The 24838-nt window shown below is 49.3% G+C and overlaps 1 protein-coding gene across 1 annotated transcript; it reads left to right on the top strand.

Moving 5' to 3' along the window:
• On the top strand, positions 1–16015 carry LOC147007493 (F-box/LRR-repeat protein 4-like). The gene is made up of 10 exons (XM_085867032.1): positions 1–770; positions 9388–9804; positions 10127–10505; positions 11220–11464; positions 11642–11855; positions 12025–12096; positions 13110–13244; positions 14124–14301; positions 14829–14988; positions 15813–16015. Exons 1-10 carry the CDS (start codon positions 727–729, stop codon positions 15817–15819), a joined length of 1851 nt encoding a protein of 616 aa, XP_085723158.1. The 5' UTR covers positions 1–726; the 3' UTR covers positions 15820–16015.
• Positions 16016–24838: the final 8823 nt, after the last annotated feature.

Here is a 24838-nt window from a genome sequence, read left to right on the forward strand (position 1 = left end):
TGGATGTAAGGATGAACGGATCGATGGATGGATTGATGGATGAGGACCGTTATATGTTGTCAGTGGGCAAAATCATTCACATACAGGATGTGTAAAATCATTTGCTTTTTCCAAATAAATTTCTTCTTTTAAGTCGCAGCTCTCTCAAATGTTATCACGTGATATAGGACCTCCTTCTGAACCGAGAAAGTGTTCACTCATTCTTTTAGCTGCTATATTTCTCAAGATATAAGGGAAAATGTGTCCATTTTCGGGATCTGAACACCATCATTTTTGCACATCCATGCTGGGAGCCCAATTCCAAATTAAAAGACCAATCCTTGAGGCCTTCATACATTTTGAACTTCCCCTCCATGCAAAATTTCAGCTTCCCACACCCTTTCACACACATACACACACACACACGTTGTGTGGCAAATCTAGATTTCCGTAGATCTAGGAAAGCATTGAACGAGTAAAATGTGCTGTGATAAAATTGAAGGTTTTTGAGCGATACCACGTGAGAACGTGATGACGTCATCTGAACGGATCAAGCCGCCATTTCCGTACGTGAGGGGCGGAGTCAACGGCAACGTCCTTCTCAGCGCCAGTTCCTGGTCACGGAGTTTGCCTCTAGAAGATCGTCGGCCTTGATACAGAAGGCCTCAAAACGTGCGAGTCTTCGCTCCCTTCACCCGAACCTTCCAGGTCGTTGACCATTCCCTCGGTTTCCCTTCTCAATCCACAATGAACCCAATTGGAGGAGGACGGCGGCGACGTCGTTCGTCACAGTAAGTGCAGGGGCTTCTTCAGGGTGGGAAATATAAATATCGGATTTCCCGCCAAATTACTCGTCGCTTCGCTGACGTATTTAATCAAATGACGTCATGTTGTTCTACATGAACATTCTGCTCCATTCACTCCATCATTAACCCGAGGTTATGTTCCGTTCGCTCGTAAGTCAGATCACATCATGTTCTTCATCGTTCCTCATGATATTTATGTCCGAGCAAATACAACCCGTTGTTTGGTGAGAAAAACATGAAGTGGGGGGAGGGTATTGGAGGGAGCGTGAGGGGGAGAAGAGGAGGGAGGGGGAGAGAGAGGAGGGAGGGGGGAGAAGAGGGAGGGAGGGGGGAGAGAGAGGAGGGATGGGGGAGAAGAGGGAGGGAGAGGGAGCGTGAGGGGGGGAGGGGAGCGTGAGGGGAGAAGAGGAGGGAGATGGAAGAGAGAGAGGAGGGATGGGGGGAGAAGAGGAGGGAGAAGGGGAGGAGGGGAGCGTGAGGGGAGAAGAGGAGGGAGGGGGAGAGAGAGGAGGGATGGGGGAGAAGAGGAGGGAGAGGGGGCGTGAGGGGAGGAGGGGAGCGTGAGGGGAGAAGAGGAGGGAGATGGAAGAGAGAGAGGAGGGATGGGGGAGAAGAGGAGGGAGAGGGAGCGTGAGGGGAGGGGAGGGAGGAAGAGAGAGGAGGGGGATGGGAGAAGAGGAGGGAGGGAGAGAGAGGAGGGGATGGGAGAAGAGGAGGGAGGGAGAGAGAGGAGGGGGATGGGAGGCGGCCTTTTTGATTGTATAAAACCCCAATGTTGAACACGTCCTCAAACATTTCTCGACACGCATTCCCCGATGTTGTTCACTCCTGGTATATGGATAATAAATCATGGATTACATGTGAACGTCGTTTTATTTCGACATCACATCCAAGATGGCCGACCGGCAGCCATTGTGTCACTTAAATAAGTCCCCAACCATTTCTCAGACTTGCTCGCTCTGATTCTATTCAAACTTGGCAAAAGTACATCACATGATGGCAAACACGTGTAACTCATTTTATTTTTCAATCTGATCAAAGATGGGTGACTGTGACTGTGACTGTGATTCACACCAGGGTAGAGTGACCCGGTCTGAATTGAAATTGATTTGTTAGGGTTAGTTAAGGTCTGAGATGATGGTCGGTTCTTTCAACAATTGAATAACAGGACAAAGACACAAACATTGATTTTTAATGCAATACATGGTTATTGAGTTGGTACCAATAAGAGGGGCCATGAAATTTTCTTCAGCACATCGATTCAGCTTTCCCATATTTACCTCCATCACCAAAGGTGGAAGGACGTTGTTTTCATACCTGTGTGTGTGTGTGTCTGTCTGTCTGTGTGCAGGATATCTCAAAAAGTTGTGGACACGTTGGGTATGTCACAATGACGAACTGATTAGATTTTGGTGAAGATCCAGATCCAGATAACATAATTTTTCAATTTTTAAAGTGATTCTTCACCATTGAGAGGGGACCAAAACGATATATAGGTGTATATATATATATATATATATATATATATATATATATATATATATATATATATATATATATATATATATTGTTGTGGTTGAGGAAATTCGCAAACCACCATTCAGGTCCCGCAGGTGAGATATCTCTGTAAGTACATGTGTAGCCCAAACCCGTTGTTTAGAGGGAATAAATGTGATTCATTCGGGCTGCGACCCTTTAAGATAGCCGTTTTTCTGTTCTATCTTTATTTTGAACCAACCACGTCTCAACCGCCATCACACAACAACCACCAACCGCAACGCCGCTTCACAACAACAACAACGCCAACAGCCACGACCTTTACCGTCACGGCTCGCTCCCGTAAACATCGCTTCACCGCCATTCCAAGCGTCGCCATGGCCATCACCGCCACAATAAACCCTCCACCACCTTCACCTCTCCTCCTTCTGCGGCCATTCCCGCACCACTTGTGGGCACCGAGCTTCGGGCTGTCCTGGCCTCGTACAGGGCGCGCGCTGAGCCGCGGGTACAAAGAGCGGCCTTTCCGAGGGGAGGTCGGATCGGGAATGATACACGCGCACATCCGATCCGTCCAATCATTAAGCGCGGGGCGATTTGGCCCCGCCTCCAGGCGCGTCGGAGGAGAATCGATATATGCAGATTCGCGGATCAGGAATGATTCACGCCCACTTTTCCTCCGTCCAATGGGCGAGCGTGGCTCCGCCCCCGAGCCCATCCTGATCCGGAAATCTGCATATGGGTTCTCCTGTCACACTATAAAGCGCCGAGCGCGGGCGGGTGAGTGAGTAGAGAGTTTCTGTTTCGGGCTCGGGCGAGTTGGAGAGGTGTGGCGGCGGCGAAGCGTGGCAGCAGCAGCAGCAGCAGCAGCAGCAGCAGCAGTCAAGACGGGTCTGGAGGAGAGTCGGTCTGCCGGGGTTCGGAGTCTGTCGGGGAGCTGCAGAGAGGGGAAGCCGGGAATGCAGTCGAGGCGCAGTGGAGTCACTCGTCGCGGGACCCAAGCAAGCCAGCTTTCCTCTTTCCCCAGAGCATCAACAACCCCCCCTGTTTCCCCCCGTGCTGAGATAGTGCGAAAAGGCGGCCCCGTTCCCACCCCATTCCAAGCAGTGCCAACGAAACCCGCAGAGGAGCGCGGAGTCGGGGCACCGCCGCCATTTTGCGGCTCATCACAAGATGGGTAGGCTCCACGCGGTCTTGGCCCCAGGCCCGTCTGCCCCCTTGTCGTAGAGGGTGGCCCCTTTTTCTTTTGCTTTGGAGTATATGTGTTGTCGGCGCCGTCTGTAAAGTAAAACTGTTTAAGTGTTGCCGTGTGCTCGCGTAGTCGGTAGTAGATCTGCATTGTGTTTCTTTTGTTGCAATTGCTTTTGGTGCATAATTGTTGTGTTTCTTTTACATTTGCTTTTGGTGCATAATTGTTGTGATTGTATATGTGTGCTTTCCGTTTGCCGCGCAATAAATGTGAATTATGTTGAACTGTTTTTCCCGTTTCGCTTCGTCTTTTCTTTAATTGAATCTCCATCTTACTTCACGTAAAGGGTTGGTCGTGGGCTAAATACTCCCAATAATTAATCGGAACCGTCGAGGTTGACGATCACACCGCTCGGTTATCCCGATAGTACGGAACGGGTCGCTTAAAGTGGCCCGTGTCCGAAGTCGACCTGCGGCGAGGTGCGATCTCCCGGTCTACCCTCCGTGTGGGTACTTAGGTAGGTCGAATTTGGCGAGCAACCCTATCCCACGCGGGGGGCCGATTGGCACGATCGTGGTGAGGCCGAAAGGCCCACCCGTGACTAGTTCCCGGCGTTAGTCCGAGAGGGTCACGACGGAATTGTCCGTCCGGTGGGCGACGTGCTGCGATTCGAGTTACGTGGCCGCTCGCACGCCGGCGGGCGCGAATTCGCATCGATATATACATACATATATACATATATATATATACATATATATATATATATATATATATATATATATATATATATATATATATATATATATATATATATATATATATATATATATATATGAGCCTGGTGTTGGCGCAGTGGTTCGGGCAGCGGCTTGGGATCCAAACGGTCCTGAGTTCAAGCCCCGTTGGGCCACTGAATTAATACACCAGGGGGTTGACTCAGCCTGTCATCCTTCCGAGGTCGGCGAAATGAGCACCAGTTGTACTGGGCCGGTGTATACCCCGGTTATAATAGGTGTACCATATCCCTGTGTGTCGTAAGAGGCGACCAGGGTTGCGTCAGGAAGGGCATCCGGCGTAAAACATGTGACAAATCACTATGCGGATCATACGCATGATCCGCTGTGGCGACCCCGAAAGGGAGCAGCCGAAAGAAGAAGAAGAAATATATATATATATATATATATATATATATATATATATATATATATATATATATATATATATATATATATACATACATACATATATATATCATGATATGTCGAAAAAAGATTTGGGCCCCATATGTTCTACTGGATCAGACATTGCGTGGCGGATGTACACGCCCAACCGAGTGTCCTTCCAGTTTCGTGTGATTTCTCCTGTGGAGTTTCCATTGAGAGTCGTTCGATGTTTGGACAGTGTGCTGTCGTTTTCATTTTCAAGCAAGATTTTAAACTCTCCTCATTCAATTGGTTTCTCAGTTTGCTTTTTATGACGTTCATCGTTGAGATCACTTGCTCGCACAGGCAAGTCGATCCGAAGATGGACGGAATGCCATATCCATATCTCTTCACGTTACTGTCGGTTTCCCGTGAAGAATTCCAAACTTCAAACACTATTTGGTCTTGTTTTTTTTAAGATCATGCATTTCGGTCCATCTGTGTTGAAGTGCCAGGGTAGATCTGTGCCTTTCTAGATTTTCGAGTTTGGTCACTTCGCCTCTGAGTTTAGAACTCCACACGTCCTTCTCCTGCAAATCTGCCAGTTCAAGTTCTGCTCGGTCTCCTCCTGTAAATGCTGAAAAGTTGAGGCAGAAGTGTCTGCTTCAAGGGATTTCAACACAAATGATAAAGTTGCCTTTTCCTTTCTGAATTCCTGAAATGGCCCTGCGAAGGCTTCTTGCATTGCCAGGATCACATTTTTTAGATTCTCGGTGTCAAGTTCATAGTTTTGTCTCCTGTTTGAATTGTTTCAGTGATGCGAAATGAGCCGGCAAACGAGCCTGGTGTTGGCGCAGTGGTTAGGGCAGTGGCTTGGGACCCAAAAGGCCCTGAGTTCAAGCCCCGTTGGGACACTGAATTAATATATGTATATGTATATGTATATATATATATGTATATATATACATATACATATACATATATTATATATATATATGTATATGTATATAAAACCAAGCGGTATATAAAACCAAGTCGAAAACACCAGGGGGTTGACTCAGCCTGCCATCCTTCCGAGGTCGGCGAAATGAGCACCAGTTGTACTGGGCCCGGTGTATGCCCCGGTTAGAATAGGTGTACCATATCCCTGTGTGTCGTAAGAGGCGACCAGGGTTGCGTCAGGAAGGGCATCCGGCATAAAAACCTATGCCAAATCATTATGCGGACAACAAAACGAATTTCCATACCGGATCGGTCGAGGCCCGGGTTACCAACGACCGCCACCGGTACCGGTGGTCAGCAGGGTACCAGTGGAAATTGTGCTACTGCTGGGCGAAGGAGGAGAAGGAGACGGGGAAGGCGAGTCCGGAGGCAGTGGGAGAGGGGGAAGGGTAGAAGTGTGGAGGTGAGAGTTGGAACTCTGAATGTTGGGACGATGACTGGCAAAGGGCGAGAGTTGGCTGATATGATGGAGAGAAGAAAGGTGGACATACTGTGTGTACAAGAGACCAAGTGGATGGGGAGTAAGGCGAGGAGCATTGGAGGTGGTTTCAAGCTGTTCTACTATGGTGTGGATGGGAGGAGAAATGGTGTCGGGGTAATCCTGAAGGAAGATTATGTCAAGAGGGTATTGGAGGTGAGGAGAGTGTCTGACCGAGTGATGAGTGTGAAGTTGGAAATTGAAGGGGTGATGATGAATGTCATCAGTGCATATGCCCCACATATGGGGTGTGAGATGGAATATAAAGAAGATTTCTGGAGTGAGTTAGATGAAGTGGTGGAGAGTGTATCCAAGGATGAAAGAGTGGTGGTTGGAGCAGATTTCAATGGACATGTTGGGGAAGGGAATAAAGAGGATGAGGAGGTGATGGGGAGGTACGGTCTCAACAAGAGAAATGTGGAAGGGCAAATGGTGGTAGAGTTTTCAAAAAGAATGGAAATGGCAGTGGTAAATACGTATTTCAAGAAGAAGGAGGAACACAGGGTGACATACAAGAGTGGAGGAAAGTGCACACAGGTGGATTACATCTTAAGTAGGAGATGCAACCTGAAAGAGATTAGTGATTATAAGGTTGTGGCAGGGGAGAGTGTAGCTCCACAGCATCGATTGGTGGTCTGTAGGATGACTTTAGAGGTGAGGTTGAGGAAGAGAGTGAGGGCTGAACCAAGGACCAGATGGTGGAAGCTGAAGGAGGAAGACTGTTGCGTGAAATTTAGGGAGGAGGTGAGACAGGCGTTGGATGGTGGAAAAGATGGGTGGGATGATTGGGCAACGACAGCAGAAGTTGTGAGGGAGATAGCTAGGAAGGTACTTGGTGTGACATCTGGACAGAGGAAGGAAGAAGATAAGACATGGTGGTGGAATGAGGAAGTACAGGAAAGTATAAGGAAGAAGGGGTTGGCGAAAAAGAAGTGGGATAGTCAGAGAGATGAAGAAAGTAGGCAGGAGTACAAGGAGTGGCGTCGAAAGGCAAAAGAGAGGTGGCAAAGGCCAAGGAAAAGGCACATGACAAGCTGTATGAGAAGTTGGATACAAAAGAAGGGGAAAAGGATTTATACCGATTGGCAAGACAGAGGGACCGAGCTGGGAAGGATGTGCTGCAGGTTAGGGTGATAAAGGACGCAAATGGGAATGTGCTGACGAGCGAGGAGAGTGTGTTGAGAAGGTGGATGGAGTACTTTGAGGAGCTGATGAATGAAGAAAATGAGAGAGAGAAGGTTGGAAGAGGTGGAGATAATGAATCTGGAAGTGGGGTGGATCAGTAAGGATGAAGTGAGGACTGCTATGAAGAAGATGAAAAGTGGAAAGGCGGTTGGCCCAGATGGTATACCAGTGGAGGCATGGAAGTGCTTTGGAGAGATGGCAGTGGGGCTGTTAACCAGATTGTTTAATAAAGTCTTGGAAAGTGAGAGGATGCCGGAAGAGTGGAGATTAAGTGTACTGGTTCCGATTTTCAAGAATAAGGGTGATGTGCAGAGCTGTGGAAATTACAGAGGGATAAAGTTGTTAAGCCACACCATGAAGTTGTGGGAAAGGGTAGTGGAAGCTCGGTTGAGAGGAGAGGTGACGATCTGTGAGCAGCAATATGGGTTTATGCCAGGAAAGAGCACCACTGATGCAATGTTTGCTTTGAGAATGTTGATGGAGAAGTATCGGGAAGGCCAGGTGGAGTTACATTGTGTGTTTGTGGATTTAGAGAAAGGTTATGATAGGGTGCCAAGAGAGGAGTTGTGGTATTGTATGAGGAAGTCGGGAGTGGTGGATAAGTATGTGAGGATCGTGCAGGATATGTACGAGGACAGTGTGACAGCGGTGAGGTGTGCGGTAGGAATGACGGACCGGTTTAAGGTTAAAGTGGGATTGCACCAAGGATCAACTCTGAGCCCTTTCCTGTTTCCAATGGTGATGGACAGGTTGACGGACGAGATCAGACTGGAGTCTCCATGGACTATGATGTTCGCTGATGACGTCATGATCTGTAGGGAGAGTCGGGAGCAGGCTGAAGCGAGCCTTGAGAGGTGGAGGTACGTACTGGAGAGAAGGGGAATGTTAGTCAGTAGGAGTAAGACGGAGTACATGTGCATAAATGAGAGGGAGGGTGGTGGTATGGTGCGGTTGCAAGGAGTTGAGGTGGGGAAGGTGGATTGGTTTAAATACTTGGGATCAACTGTCCAAAGTAACAGAGAGTGTGGGAGAGAAGTGAAAAAGAGAGTGCAGGCAGGATGGAGTGGGTGGAGAAGAGTTGCAGGAGTGATTTGTGACAGAAGGGTAGCTGCAAGAGTGAAGGGGAAAGTATACAAGACGGTAGTGAGACCAGCTATGTTGTATGGTTTGGAGGCGGTGGCGCTAACAAAAGACAGGAACCACAGCTGGAGGTGGCAGAGTTAAAGATGCTGCGATTCTCGTTGGGAGTGACGAGGATGGATAGGATAAGGAATGAGTATATTAGAGGGACAGCGCAGGCAGGACGGTTTGGAGACAAAGTGAGAGAGGCGAGATTGAGATGGTTTGGACATGTGCACAGGAGGGAAACGGAGTATATCGGGAGAAGGATGTTGAAGATGGAGCCGCCAGGCAGGAGGAGAAGAGGAAGGCCAAAGAAGAGGTTCATGGATGCGGTGAGGGCAGACATGCGGGTGGTTGGAGTGTCAATGGAAGATGTGGAGGATAGAGCGAAATGGAGACGGTTGATCCGCTGTGGCGACCCCTAACGGGAGCAAGCCGAAAGAGGAAGAAGAAGAAGAAATGAGCCGGCAAACCTCTCTCCGTGTCTCTCGCAAATCTCCATGTTTCGCTCAAATGATAACACCTCTTCTCAAAGCAAGTGAGCTGTGTTTCCCTTTCCTTACAGCTTTCTGTTAGGGCCATTTAAAAGTGAAGTGATGTCCACCATGAAGTTAAATCTCTGGACACACACACAAACACACACACACACACACACACACACACACACACACACACACACGCTCATCGCCTTTCTCAAAGCTGTAAGAGTTTGATTTAGGAAATCAATATGGGTGCCAAATATAGATTTTTGTCGATCTATCAACATTTAACGAGTAAAATGGATCATGGGAAGATGAGAGTAGGTTTTTGAGTGATGCAATGGGGGGGGGGGGGAAGTGATGACATAATCTGAGTTCCTGATAACAAGTGCAATAAATAAATGATCACGTGATGTACGTGTGCTGGATCACGATTGTGGATTTTATTCCAACGACTGCGTGTAATACACTTGCATGTTCATCCTGCTCTGCACTTCCTGTTCAACAGGACCAGGAGAAACCAACGGCGTGGAAATGCACCAGGACTGCAGGAAGAAGGTTTCTTCACACAGCCGTCTTTTCCCGAGATGTCTCAACACGTGAGCCACATTCTGGACCTGAGCTCCCAGTGTGAAGGATACAATTCCATGAGCGACCTGGTGGGTCCACTTCGCATACTTTCCCTCTTCGGGTCCTTCATGCACGTGACCGTGCCGAGAACATGGTGTGACCGCTTGTCCCGATGTACACCCCGACGTTGTCCCAAGAATCCCGAGTGGTTTAAAAGCCAGGATTTCATCGAGTTACTTTTCGATGAGCCAGTCTTCCCGACCAGGGTCTCGATCTTGGAGTCGTTCCCCCCTGGATATGTGGTTCGGATTCTGGCCAGGTCCTGGGATGAAAGTGAAGAGTCTGCTGTGTACAGGTACCAATGACCCTTTTGGTTTAAATCTCCAACGACTTTAAAAGTCTTTATGCTCATGGCTCCAAAAGGGACGAAATGACCAATTATCGTTTGTTTTGGGAGGATGTTGAGCATCTGACTGGTCTGACATGATGACAACGGGATTTCTAAAACACCTTCGTTAGAGAATGGATTAGTTACCTTTTTGTAACCAGGTTTTTGTAACCAGATTAGTTACCTGGTATTGTATGACATTAGCCACACCCTAATACACAATGTCCACTTCATGGTAAAATCAAAAGGACACTCCTCAAAATGTTTCCTTTGGTGATGAACGATGCAGGTGGCGGACGCTGTGGTCCGGCTCTGTGGACACCAATCTTCCACCAAACGACGCTTTCACGTTTTCCCCAACGATACAACCACCGGGTTTTGCGACGAAAGTCCTCCGTCTGGAGTTCAATTGCTCCCTGAGCGCTTTCCCCATGGAACTGGCCGCTGTTGTTCTGTACGGTGTCCCGGTGGACATTATGCAACCGAAGAAGAGAAAGAATGAAGATGTTGCTGAGTCAGACAGACTTCGGCAGAAACAAAACAGGATGGAAAGAAAGAGGAGACGAGATCTGGTCAAACAGATGGAGGAAGAAAGTAGGGCAAACAAAGAGGAAGGGAAGCTTTCCCCCTTCACAAAAAATGGATATTTTGACATTTTACCTTTTGAGGTGAGTATGTGAACCCCTACTATGTATGTTTGATGAGTGTGAGTATGTGAACCCCTACTATGTATGTTTGATTAGTGTGAGTATGTGAACCCCTACTATGTATGTTTGATGAGTGTGAGTATGTGAACCCCTACTATGTATGTTTGATGAGTGTGAGTATGTGAACCCCTACTATGTATGTTTGATGAGTGTGAGTATGTGAACCCCTACTATGTATGTTTGATGAGTGTGAGTATGTGAACCCCTACTATGTATGTTTGATGAGTGTGAGTATGTGAACCCCTACTATGTATGTTTGATGAGTGTGAGTATGTGAACCCCTACTATGTATGTTTGATGAGTGTGAGTATGTGAACCCCTACTATGTATGTTTGATGAGTGTGAGTATGTGAACCCCTACTATGTATGTTTGATGAGTGTGAGTATGTGAATCTTTTCTTATTCTTTTCTCACTTGCATTTCCAAATCACATCATCTCATTGTTTGGCTTCAGAATGGTTTCAGACGATGGTGTCAACAATGAAATGGCTGTCCAAGTCTGTTTGTGTTTGGAAGTCCTTGATGATTCACTAGTGGTTACCTGGGTTGTTTTGAGGATTACTGGTGTTACATTTGATGGACATCCTTGACAATCTGGACAGTGACAGCGAGTCAGGTTGATGCACTGATCATTCAATCGATGTTTTTTTTGTTGCTTCCTTACTTCCACGACAGATTATAGAAATTATTTTATCTCACCTGACGCTCCCTGAGCTGTGCTGTCTCGCTCAAAGTAGCCGTACCCTGCGCGACTACTGCTACAACTCTTCCCTGTATAAACACTTGGACCTCAAGCCTTACTGGCCATCTCTCTGCGAGGAGGACCTTCTATCCTTGAAGCCTCGTCTCACCGACACACGCTCGCTCAGTCTCTCGTGGACCGGAAACAATGGTGGCTTCACTCCTACACTCCTCACAAAGTGAGTAATTCATTGCAAAGTTAGTTATCCACGGCCTGGGTTTCGGTGAACCCTCTCCACTTCTCTGTCTCCACCACAGCAAACGTGGGTTGATGGAAGTTGGTTTTGAAGTTCTTCTTGTCTCTCACTGCTTTGTGTAAAACACCGTCCCAATGTCTTCCTGCGGCACCTTTTCAGTTTCCTGGGTGGGTTTGCTGAGCACCTCCTGCACCTGGAGCTAGAAAATTGCCATTGGATGACATACGAATGCTTGGACTCTATAACCAAGCTCTGCCAAAATCTTCGTGACCTGGACCTGTCGTCGTGTGACCAAATACCACCCGGGGAATTCAAGCAGCTCTCGTCCTTGCGGAGGCTGCAACGCCTCGTCCTGTACCGAACGCGGATCAATGTGAGCTGTTCACCGAGTTTATGTTCGTTTACTCTCTTGCAATTGTGTCATTTATAAACCCATTGTAAGTAAATCTTGATTTTTCTCTCGTTGTGTGTGCTCCGTGGATGGGAAGGGGATTATTTTAACCAGTGTTAAAGGATGACATTGTACTCCCATCTTGTTTCAGACGGAGAGTCTCCTGTGGATCACTTCTAAGTGCACAGAGTTGAGGCATCTCAACCTCGGGGACTGTTCGCAGGTATGTACACCTCTCTGTGCAACCGCAGAGGTATTTTACAGTCAAATGATTGTCCTGTACGATTGTGAAGACAAACTGATTCACTTCCTGCTTGGGATGAGTTCATCTGATTTGTTTGATACTTCCTTTCCTCGTCACATAAACATAAACACGGTCGATGTGTGGTTATGATTCATGACGATGAGCTCCAGGTGCTGCTCATCCCTGCATCGAATCCATGGTTGCAATCGACATAGTAAAAAGACATCCCTTTTGAACCTTCATCGCTGCAAAAAGAAAGAAAACTTGAGCGAGGTCGATGGCTCGCCATCTCGACCCCCCACCCCCCTTAAGCAAAGCAGAAAGATTTCGCAAAGTTCCACCACGGATGACCCAAAATCAAATTTTGATTAAAATATTTTTCCATTTTGATCTCTGTGACTCAAAGTTGCCATCCCGAGGCATGAATCGGGGAACAAATCCAAAGGAATTTGTTTCGTATTTCACGCGTCCCCCCAATGTTGATTGCATGTCCCAAGCTTCATCGAAACATGTTAAAATTTGTATTTATGTTAAATGTTAAAAAGGGTGTGTGGCGAAAAATGATTGTGTTCTTCCACCTTCTTGCCAAGTGCTGATCACAACTTCCAAGTTTGGTGAATTTCTGCCCATCCCTTTCGGAGGACAAAGTGTGACGGACGGAGAGACACACAAACAGAGCCGATTACAATACCCGCCTGTGTTTTTCAAAAAACTTCGGGAGAATGCTTGGACAATAGCTGAGATAATAATAGCTGAGATAATTTTTTTTTAAGCTTAGGGATAATAAAGGATTTAAATTTCAATCAAAGCTCGTGCCTGAAATATGAAAAGAGACAAGTACTGTATGTTTGTCGGACACTGCCGCTGATGACATCTTTGTTGGAGATTTGTTTGAGTTTGCATATCCCTTGTGTTATCGGATTCGCAGAAGCATTTCCTTCCCCTGCAGCTATGGGTGTCACGATGCACGTTCCTCATCTTTCCAACCTCAGGTGTATTGTCCTGACACGGTCTTACTCAGTCTGGCCTCAAACTGCCCACAGCTTCGCTCGCTCAACATGTGGAGATCCGCCAGGCTGACGGAGGTCGGATTGGCACACCTGACATCCCGTTGTAAGGATATTGAGGTATGTGGCCTGACAGAAACACGAATACAATGCTTGAAAATTTCTGTTGTTGAATAAGGAGAAAGCCTTGTGTTTGGGACAATATTTCCTTCCATATAGACAATTTAAGTTTCTTTTAAGAAGCGATTATACTTTCTTTCCACGTGGACAGTCAATCAAACATGTAACACTTCGCATCGATCTGTTAAGCAGTTTCAGAGAAGATTTTGTACCTCCGCCACCGAAGATGGATGGAAGTAATGTTTTCATTTCACCACGTCTGTCTGTTTCTTTGTGAACGAAATATCTCAAAAAGTTGTGGACGGATGCAGATGAAATTTATTGGAGAGCGTGTGTTTGTGACAAGGACGAAATTTTGTTGAAGATACGAATCCGGATCCGGATCTGAGAAATTTAAAAGTGATTCTTCACCATTGAGAGATCGGGCCGAAAACGACATATAGTAGGATATCTCAAAAAGTTATGGACGGATTCGGACGAAACATGTCCGAATCCACATCCGACCGATCAGTGGAAGGCAAAACGTAAACTGATCAGCATAGTGGAGGTACGAGCTCCATTGAGTGCCCTTCGAGTTTATACAGCATTTATATTGTGACTTTCAACAACCAACTCTCCTCCTCTCATCACACCCCTTCCCTCCCCTTTCCTCATCGTTTTAAATCCTCTTTTTTTCTTCCTTCCAGCATTTTGATAAATCAGAACACTGAATAGTTTTGTTGAGCCGGTTCGTTTGTCAAATGATATTTTTTCCGAAACACTGGTGGCTATAATGCCCCTCTAATTGTCCAATGCAGTTCTTGAAAAAATGGGAATTTAAAAACTGCTTGCAACACTGATGTTGATTTTCTTGTTCCACACTTAAACTGTTCCACACAGGACCTGGACCTTGGCTGGTGTGAGCGTGTGCGGGCAGGCGGTGGCGCTCTCATCGAGATGGCGCGACAGCTGCCCAGACTTCGCCGACTGGTGTTAACGGCTCACTGCTCCATCAGCGACACTGACCTCGAATCTCTCGCCACTCACTGCCCTTTACTGGAGCAGCTCGACATACCTGGTACGGTAATTGTGGAGATGATGGAACTGATGTGGATGGATCCAAGAGGGTCACAGAGATTGTTCGATGTGGAAGGAAAATAAAAATTGCAAGTAGAAATAAGAACGGCACTCGGTGGAGTGCGTCCCTCCTCCAGGCTGAACAGTTTACGTTTTGTCTTCCACTGATCGGCCGGATCTGCATTGGGACCTGAACCAAAATCTAATTGGCTTGTTCTTGTCACCTACACAACTCATCCACCAAGTTTCGTCAGAATCCGTCCATATATCGTTTTGAGATATCGTTTTTGACCCCCTATCTATCAATGGTGAAGAATCGCTGAAAAAATTACAGTCGCCGGTTCTAGATCTTCACCAAAATTGAATAATTTCGTCCTTATCGTCCTGGTGGATGTATGCACTCCACTGAGTGCCGTTGTGCTGCAGTTTCGTACTTTGTTAACTGTACACCAAAGCTCCAGACCACGAAGCTATTTTCACCCTTGTTTGTCATTCATCGGAGCGATTATATCTCTGTGCGTGTGGCAGGAGCTCCGCTGGTGACCCCAAGAGGGGTGTTTCACCTGCTTGATACCTGTCAGCAAATGTGCTTCCTTAACATTTCCTTCTGCTTCTGGATGGAGGAGGAGACGGCCTTCCAACTTGCACATCGCTATCCACACGTCTCCATCAAGTATACCGGCTTCCGGTGAGATCACATGACCAGTTCAGAGTTGCAAACACCTGAGGAGCACTCTGATCCATGCATGAGAAGCCGATTGTATTTTTACCACATGGAAATGAAAAGTTCTTTTTTTTAATTTATTCCTTATTAAAAAATTCCTTTGCTGAGGTTCCAACCTGTCCGTGCTTGTTCTTTCCTTCCATTAATCCAACATTGTCCGAACCTAGATAGACTGGGAGGTAATTATCAAACGAATTGACCTGTAGTAGTCGGCACGCACCAGCGGTTAAACGCTCGGCTGCCCTAATTAAGATCTAATCGAGATAAGATTGGTGCTTTGCCGAGGCCGCGCTCCCCGTTCAGGAATCCACGAGACCTCAAGTTGACCGTCACAATTAGACGGTGGACACTGGAACTCGTGGTTAACTGGGTGGCGTTCGTGGTTCTCAAGCAACCCACCGTACCGCGAAGTTGATTGTGAGCGGTGGCCTCAGGTCCGGCTCTTCCTCGGACAAATGAGGATTAACACCCTCATAATACACTCCCAACCCTTGGCTGTAACAATATGTATATATTTACATGGATATATATATATATATATATATATATATATATATATATATATATGTATATATATGTATATATCTATAATATTAAATGATTATATATATAATCATATATATATATATATATAATCATATATATATGTATATATATATATATATATATATATATATATATATATATATATATATATATATATCATTTAATATTGTTGTTTGAATATTATTTTAAAATGCTGTTCTTATTTTAAAATAATTGTCGTCATGTGTGATTGTTTTTTTCAGTTTGTGAATTGATGGTAGCAAACCGAAGGTGCACACCGAGGAAGGGTCCACACTTTTTCAAAAAGTTTTCAAAAAGGTTTTCCAAAAGTAATTTTTTTCCCTGTTTTTTGCTGTGTTCAAATTGTTTTGTTTGGTTTTTTTCAAATTGTTTTGTTGTGTTTGTTTTGTAAATAGCTTGGATAAATAAATGTTTTCAATCGAAATGTGTCGTGCATTCATTTTACAACAATATATTGGTGTTAGTTGATATTATTGCTGTTTTTTATCTCGCCTGTTCGAAGAACAGAGCCATAGCGTTACCCCCGGCGTGAGCATGAAAATGTTAAAATTTATGGTGCAAGTTATTTTTTCCTTTCTAATGTTTTGATCGACCACACTATTTTTTATACACCCGATATATATATATATATATATATATATATATATATATATATATATATATATATATATATATATATATATATATATATATATATATATATATATATATATATATATTGTTGCGGTCTTCGCGCCCGCCGGCGTGCGACGGCCACGTAACTCGAATCGCGGCACGTCGCCCACCGGACGGACAATCCAGTCGTGACCCTCTCGGACTAACGCCGGGAACCAGTCACGGGTGGACCTTTCGGTCTCACCGCGATCGAGCCAATCAGCCCCCGCGTGGGATAGGGTTGCTCGCCAAATTCGAACTACCTAAGTACCCACGCGGAGGGTAGACCGGGCGATCGCACCTCGCCGCAGGTCGACTTCGGACACGGGCCACTTAAGCGACCCGTTCCGTACTATCAGAATAACCGAGCGGTGTTATCGTCGACCTCGACGGTTCGATTAATTATCGGGCGTATTCAGCCCACTACCAACCCTTTACGTGAAGCAAGATGGGGATTCAATGGAGGAAAAGACGAAGCGAAGCGGGAGAACAGTTCAACAATAAAGCACATTTATTCGCGGCACACGGGAAGCACACAAATACAATTCCACCAAATGCACACAAAAAAGAAAACACAATTCCATTTACACAAAAAGCAAACATAAAAGTGAAAACACAGTGCAGAGCTAATACCGACTACCGAGCACACGGCAACACTTATACAATTCTACTTCACAGACGGCGCCGACAACACATACCCAAAACCAAGGAAAAGAAATCCCCCAAGAATGAGGTAGGCCTGGGGCCGAGACCGGGTCGGGCCTACCCGTCTGGTGATGAGACGCGGAGCGGCGATGGCCCCGCAACCCGCGGGCCTCGTGGACAGTGCCTGGCAGGGGGTGGGAACGGGGCCCCCTTGGTCGCACTATCTCAGCGCGGGGGAAACAGGAGGGGGTTGCTGATGCTCGGGGTATAGAGGATCTTTATTATGTGCGACGAGCGTCTCCACCTCGGCCAGGTCGCGCTGTCGGCCTCCCTCGGGTGCAGCTTCCTGCACGACGCGAGCACCCCCTCGTCTGGTGTCGCCGCCTTTCCACAGCTCCGTCCCCTCCGTTCCGACTCCAACGCACACGACGAGCAGCTCCACCGCCCGCGAAGTCTTGACCCTCTGCTTCCGACTCTCCTCTTCTTGACTCTCCGACCGCTTCTTGTTTGCGACTCTCCGACCCCGTTCTGCTGACTCTCCTTTTCCGTTCTCGTCCTGCTGACTCCTTCTTTGTTCTCCTTCTCGTTCTCCTTCTCTGACTGACGAACACCGTCCTTTTATCCCCCCCGTAACTTCGCCTTTGACCCCTTCCCTTTGACCTTTCACCTCGCTCCCCATTGGCCCGAGAAAAAGTGGGCGTGAAGGCTTTTTGATCCACAAATTTGCATATATCGATCGCCCTGGGGGCGGGGCCAGTTCGCCCCTCGCTCACCGATTGGACGGCAAAAAGTGGGCGTGTGTCGTTTTTGATCCGTTTTTGAAGCACAAAATCCGTGATTTTGTACACGCTGTTCGACGCGCGTCCTACACGAGTCCAGCATCGGTGCCCATGAGTGGCGCGAGATGACGGTGATGCGATGGTGGCGAGTTGTGACGGTAAAGGTCGTGGCGGTTGTGGTGAAGCGGTGGTTGTGGTCGGTGGTTGATGTTGTGGTTGTGATCATGGCGGTTGGTCCAAAATAAAGATAGTAAAAGAAAAACGGCTATCCTGAAGAGTCGCAGCTCGTATAAATGACATGTATTCCCACTAGACAACGGGTTTGGGCCTAACTACACATGCACTTACCGAGATACCTCACCTAAGGGACCTGAATGGTGGTTTGCGAATCTGGTAACCACAACACTACCCCCTTCCCTTTTTACAGACTCGTCCCGAGTCGTCAAATTTTCGTGTGCCATCATGTGTAGTTTTCCCCTAGTACATTTTACCTACGGATCCCTGAGTGCGACATTCATGGTATTCGTGTCCCCAAAATAAATAACCTGAGGGCTGCGTAACTACCTAAACAAACTCACTCACACGGACGACTTAAATAAAATTGCCGGCGCTAGACAGACATGCCGGGGGCGCACTCATATTTACAGTACATCTTAACCTTAACTTACAAATTTTACACTAAACCATGGCCCAGGATCACTGAACTCTGCAAAAGAAAAGCAGTTAGCAGGGAGCCAGGCTGCCCGCATGCAGTCTCTGGCTCAAACAATGCAGGTGGCAGGGAACGTGGCTGGCTGCTCACACGCAGTCCAAGGCCTTCCCTTTTGAACTGAACTCAGTGAACCACAACGGTGCTTGGGCTGCACAAACGCAGTCTCCGTGCCAGCTCAAGTGGCACACGCCATGAGCACAACGAATGGATGCATGAACGGTTTGAACTGAATGCAGTGAACCACAACGGTGCATGGGCTGCACAAACGCAGTCTCCGTGCCAGCTCAAGTGGCACACGCAATGAGCACAACGAATGGATGCATGGACACAAACACGGTGCACGGGCCACCACTGCAGGCCCGTGTTGTAGCTGCCAACAGGGCAGTTCTTGCAGCTTGCAAACTGTTGCTTTTACGATCCTGGCGCACATGGAAATGAACAGGGGGGGGCAAAGCAAAAATTGAACGGGGCTGGTGAACGTGGGCAGTGGGCATAGCATGGCAAAGGCAAGCAGGCAAACACAGCCCGCAGAAGAAGGCCGCTGCAGGCAAACTCAGCCCACAGACGAACTGGCCGGCACAGGCCTCGAAGAAAAAAACAGCTAGCAGATGAACTGGCCGGCACAGGCCTTGCAGCACACAGCTGCCGATGAGGTTGGCCGGCCTCCGCCTTGAAGTAAAACACGGCCAGCCGATGAAGTGGCCAGCCTTTGCCGTTCAGTGGAGGTTGGTGGAGGGAGTGCGGTGGTGCTGGCCACTCGGAAGGCGGGCTCGGACCTACCTACCTGTCTCCCTCCCAACTATCGCCTTTGCCTGTCACTGTACATACCCGCTCCCTTAATTTGTGAAAAACCAATTTAGCCCCAACTTATTTTTTTTGTTGTTTTTATTCTTACTCCCCCACTATAAATCGTCCCCTAACCCCCTTTATCGTCCTTGTTCGGCTACCCTATCCTGTCACCTAGCCTACTCCCAACCCCTACGTTCCCTTCCCGGAGGGGAATAAGGGAGAGCTAACGTCCTGTGTCGAGGCCCAACGAAGCCTCAGAATGGCCTCCCCAGAGTTCGGCGATCTTAACACCAAGTGGGTCCAGCGGCCCACAACGACAGCGAGGGGATGGATGGTGCGGAGGGGTACATCTCCTAATCTACCCTAACCATTTAACTGTTAAACTACCCCGGGGCTTTCAACAAGCGCCTCTCGCTTAAACTATTGGTTCTAACAACCCAGATTCCCGTCGCCTGTGTTGGTGTCCTCACAATTTCGGGCCTCGCCCCCCAATTTTCTCTCCATGCCCTCACACGGTCTCCTGGCTGGGACACGTGGCTCCCTTTGGCAGGCACGACCCTCTGCCGATTCTCCCGCTATGGCACCCCCGGGCACTACACTGCCTCCGAGCCTACCAGCTCCCTAACACCGGGGAGTGCCCCCATGGCACCTCCCCTGAAACGCACACGTGGCAGGCCGGCCTCCCGGGCCCCTTTCCGAGGGTCACCCGTGCCCACTGCACTGCCCACGCAGCTAATGGCGCCCCGGGCCCCCGCACCAAGCAGGCGCACCCGTGCCCACTACTCTATCCCGGCCCCCCATGGGCCCATGGCCTACCGCGGCCGACTAGCCTGGTGCCCGGGGTACCCACTCAGCGATACTCACCTTTCGCAGCCACGCTCCCAAGCCCGTCAACAGGGCTCCTGCACCCTCCAAATGGGTCTCGAGCCTACATTCCCACCAACAACAAAACGACCTCCATTTTTCAATTTGACTAACCCAGCTAACTCACTCTACACTGACCCCGGGGTCCCTTGGGCGGGAGTCACTCCTCCCCCCAATCACTCATTGCACCATGCATTCCCCATTCGCTCCATACACACAGACCCGCTGGCCTCACTCACTCACCAAGTACTCACCTCACAACTCTCCAACTCTTCAACACACACACCGCTGAACTCTGCCATCCTTCTAACTACATCCCCTAACTAACTCGTGCTCCCACGTCATCCCTTACACTAAAGCACGTTCCTTTTAACACTACGTAGCTAAACTACGTCAACTCTACACATACCACCAGTCTGTCACTGTCTTCAAATAAATCATTTTATTTCCCAACCTAAAGCTCACTAAATCCCTCTACCTAATCCATTCCACGGACTCCATGAGGACTTACCCCTGCCCCATGGAGTCGGTCTAACTAAGCTAACCCTTCCCCCTAACTAGTTTCCATCCTGTGCCCAGGTAAGGGGGGTCTTTCACCCCTTTCCCAGGAATCCTGTACACCCGAAAGTGAGGCTTGCTCCTTTTTTTTTTTTCATGCGCAGCACCTGCGCGGCAACTCAGAGCTCGCGCACTTTACACCTGGCCGTGACGTCATGCAGCTGCACGTGTTCCTCGTCCCTCCTTGGACGGGACCATCCGGCAGAGATACCCCTCCTGCCGAATTCCAACCCCACGTGCAGCCATGGCGTCACCGTGCGCATAAAAAAAACACAAGCCACACGTCTCGAGGGGTTCCCCACGCGAACACATGTGCTTTGCCCGTTGGAGCTTAACACACACGATCGCGTGGAGAACCCGTCGGTCCAAATCCATTTACCTGCCTAAACTTTGTCCGTCCGCGGGATCGGCAAATCCACCGCGTGCGTTTCCGGACCGGGACTTCACTCTCGCAAGCGAGCACGTGGCGGTCTCGTGCGTTGCACAGCACGAACCGCGTGCTCACTGCTGGGTGAACCCGGCACGGTCCACGAAACAACTACAGCCGCTACTCGGCTTTCTCTCCTCTGTCGCCGTCGTCGCCGCCATTCCACACACGCATACCTGCGTGTCACGACGCACACAGTCCACACCATCACATTCACACGGGGAGACGCGGCTGCGTGCTCCCGCATGCCAACCGACATCTCCCTCTCATACCGCTCTCTCACACACACGGTCTCCCTGGCACACAGCGACCTTGCACACGGCCGCCCACTCACGCGTGCCTCACTACTCACACAAACCATACTACTCACACGTGGTGCTCCATTCACTCGCGCGGGGGCACTCACCCGCGGTGCCTCACCCATACACACGGCGACACTCACACACGCGGTCTCTTCCACACAACGTCCCTCACTCATACACGCGGGGGCACTCACCCGCGGTTCCTCACTCATACTGGCCGTTTCACTCACACACACGGCCTCTTCCACACACGGTGCCCCACCCACACACGCGGGGGCACTAACCCGCGGTGCCTCACTCACACTCCGTGCCTCATCCACACACGGCGTGCTGGGAAGCACGTACTCCGGCACCATCGCCACCACACCACCCACACGTGGTGCCTCACTCATACTGGCCGTTTCACTCACACACACGGCCTCACTCACACACGGTGCCCCATCCACACCCGGCGTGCTGGGAAGCACGCACTCTGGCACCATCGCCACCACACCACTCACACACGGGGTCGCTTCCACACACGGGGACGCACTCACGCCTTGCACCACACACACAGGGACAACTACACTGGGGATTCGTATCCCCACAAGGGTCTCCGGGGCCTCTATACCCCCCAAGCTCTCCGTGCACCCGTCCACAGCACTCGTCCCCTCAACCTCGCAAAGCACGACCGAACTCACCTGGTCGTGACTCGCCTCAAGGCATACTCCCTCCCCTCGTTCCTGGAGGAGGCCATCCAGCTGCTCACACCGGGTCCCTGCACGCTCCGCGAGCTCACCCCCATTATCCTCCACTACCTCCGTGTGTGTGTGTGCGTCACTTACCCCATCTTCATCGTGTAGTCTTCCCTCTATTTTTTCTGTCTCCCGTGTCTCTGCCAACTCTTCACCCTTTACCTCCCTTGTCTCAACTATTATTTCCGTTGTCGTCACCTCGTGTCTCGTCTCACACGTTTTGGTCTCCCCATTTAATTTTTCCCTTTCGGTCATCGTCACGACCCTCGCCCAACACGTTCCACGAATTATTTTTTCACCCGCCTCCACCGCGGGCCTGTCAGCCGTTGCACCCCCACCCAGCTCGTTTGCTCCCACACGTGGAGTCGCCATTCCCAGCTCCCTGGTCACGGCCTTCATGCCCGCCTGCAGGCATCGGCCCATGTTCTGCGTCTCACCCCGTAGTTCTTTCATTTCTTTTCTCATTTGCTGTGTATTCGCATCCATCGTCGTTTTCACTTCATTCATTTGCTTGTTCATTTCGTTTTTCATTTCATTTGTATTTGTATCCATCTTTTCGTTCATGCCTTTCATTTCGTTTGTATTTGTATCCATCGTCGTTTTCACTTCATTCATTTGTTTGTTCATTGCCGCCAGCATGGCGCATAGCTGGGCCATGTTGGATGCACTCAGCTGAGCCGTTTCGGCAAGGGTTGGGGAAGGGTCTTGGTGGAGAGGGGGGGGGGAGGTGTCATACACCGCGGCCGCTGCCGCACCCACCTCGGGCCCTGGGTTCAGTTGGGCGAGTCCGTGTTCCTGCACAATCAACATTTCCTGCTCGGGGATTCCATCCTGGACCATGGATTCTACATTACTATTACACATATACATTTCTAATACCCCGGCTCCCGCTCGCCTTGAGACGCCATCTTGCTTCTCGTGAAGGGTTAATTTGCTCGCTCGTAATTTGGAGGGAATCGGGGGTCGCTTCTCTCACCCCTGGACCGATTCCCGTGAATTTCGCTGGAGACAGGAGAGCCTGTTGTCCCGCTCTCCAATACCAGTGCCGCGAGGAGGGCGATGAATTTGTATCCCACGACCTGACACCAGTGTTGCGGTTTTCGCGCCCGCCGGCGTGCGACGGCCACGTAACTCGAATCGCGGCACGTCGCCCACCGGACGGACAATCCAGTCGTGACCCTCTCGGACTAACGCCGGGAACCAGTCACGGGTGGACCTTTCGGTCTCACCGCGATCGAGCCAATCAGCCCCCGCGTGGGATAGGGTTGCTCGCCAAATTCGAACTACCTAAGTACCCACGCGGAGGGTAGACCGGGCGATCGCACCTCGCCGCAGGTCGACTTCGGACACGGGCCACTTAAGCGACCCGTTCCGTACTATCAGAATAACCGAGCGGTGTTATCGTCGACCTCGACGGTTCGATTAATTATCGGGCGTATTCAGCCCACTACCAACCCTTTACGTGAAGCAAGATGGGGATTCAATGGAGGAAAAGACGAAGCGAAGCGGGAGAACAGTTCAACAATAAAGCACATTTATTCGCGGCACACGGGAAGCACACAAATACAATTCCACCAAATGCACACAAAAAAAGAAAACACAATTCCATTTACACAAAAAGCAAACATAAAAGTGAAAACACAGTGCAGAGCTAATACCGACTACCGAGCACACGGCAACACTTATACAATTCTACTTCACAGACGGCGCCGACAACACATACCCAAAACCAAGGAAAAGAAATCCCCCAAGAATGAGGTAGGCCTGGGGCCGAGACCGGGTCGGGCCTACCCGTCTGGTGATGAGACGCGGAGCGGCGATGGCCCCGCAACCCGCGGGCCTCGTGGACAGTGCCTGGCAGGGGGTGGGAACGGGGCCCCCTTGGTCGCACTATCTCTGTGCGGGGTGAAACAAGAAGGGTTTCTGATACTCGGGATATAGAGGATCTTTATTATGTACGACGATCGTCTCCACCTCGGCCAGGTCGCGCTGTCGGCCTCCCTCGGGTGCAGCTTCCTGCACGACGCGAGGACCCGCTCGTCTGTTGTCGCCGCCTTTCCAGAGCTCGGTCCCCTCCGCTCCGTCTCCAACGCACACGACGAGCAGCTCCACCGCCCGCGAAGTACTGTCCCTCTGCTTGCGTCCCTCCTCTTCTTGTCTCTCCGACCGCTTCTTGTTTGCGACTCTCCGACCCCGTTCTGCTGACTCTCCTTTTCCGTTCTCGTCCTGCTGACTCCTTCTTTGTTCTCCTTCTCGTTCTCCTTCTCTGACTGACGAACACCGTCCTTTTATCCCCCCCGTAACTTCGCCTTTGACCCCTTCCCTTTGACCTTTCACCTCGCTCCCCATTGGCCCGAGAAAAAGTGCGCGTGAAGGCTTTTGATCCACAAATTTGCATATATCGATCGCCCTGGGTCGGGGCCAATTCGCCCCTCGCTCACCGATTGGACGGCAAAAAGTGGGCGTGTGTCGTTTTTGATCCGTTTTTGAAGCACAAAATCCGTGATTTTGTACACGCTGTTCGACGCGCGTCCTACACGAGTCCAGCATCGGTGCCCATGAGTGGCGCGAGATGACGGTGATGCGATGGTGGCGAGTTGTGACGGTAAAGGTCGTGGCGGTTGTGGTGAAGCGGTGGTTGTGGTCGGTGGTTGATGTTGTGGTTGTGATCATGGCGGTTGGTCCAAAATAAAGATAGTAAAAGAAAAACGGCTATCCTGAAGAGTCGCAGCTCGTATAAATGACATGTATTCCCACTAGACAACGGGTTTGGGCCTAACTAC

The sequence above is a fragment of the Eptatretus burgeri genome, unplaced genomic scaffold, assembly GCF_056783735.1.
Source record: "Eptatretus burgeri isolate ZD-2024b unplaced genomic scaffold, Ebu_testis_v1 Ebu_testis_scaffold_134, whole genome shotgun sequence".
NCBI classification, from domain to species: Eukaryota; Metazoa; Chordata; class Myxini; order Myxiniformes; family Myxinidae; genus Eptatretus; species Eptatretus burgeri.

What these genes read in the sequence shown, in the direction of transcription:
- LOC147007493 (XM_085867032.1), top strand. Translation starts at nt 727, where the DNA reads ATGAACCCAATTGGAGGAGGACGGCGGCGACGTCGTTCGTCACA. An exon ending in ACTCCTACACTCCTCACAAA is followed by an intron (nt 11,465 to 11,641) that starts GTGAGTAATTCA and finishes GCACCTTTTCAG; the next exon opens with TTTCCTGGGTGGGTTTGCTG. An exon ending in GGAGCAGCTCGACATACCTG is followed by an intron (nt 14,302 to 14,828) that starts GTACGGTAATTG and finishes TGCGTGTGGCAG; the next exon opens with GAGCTCCGCTGGTGACCCCA.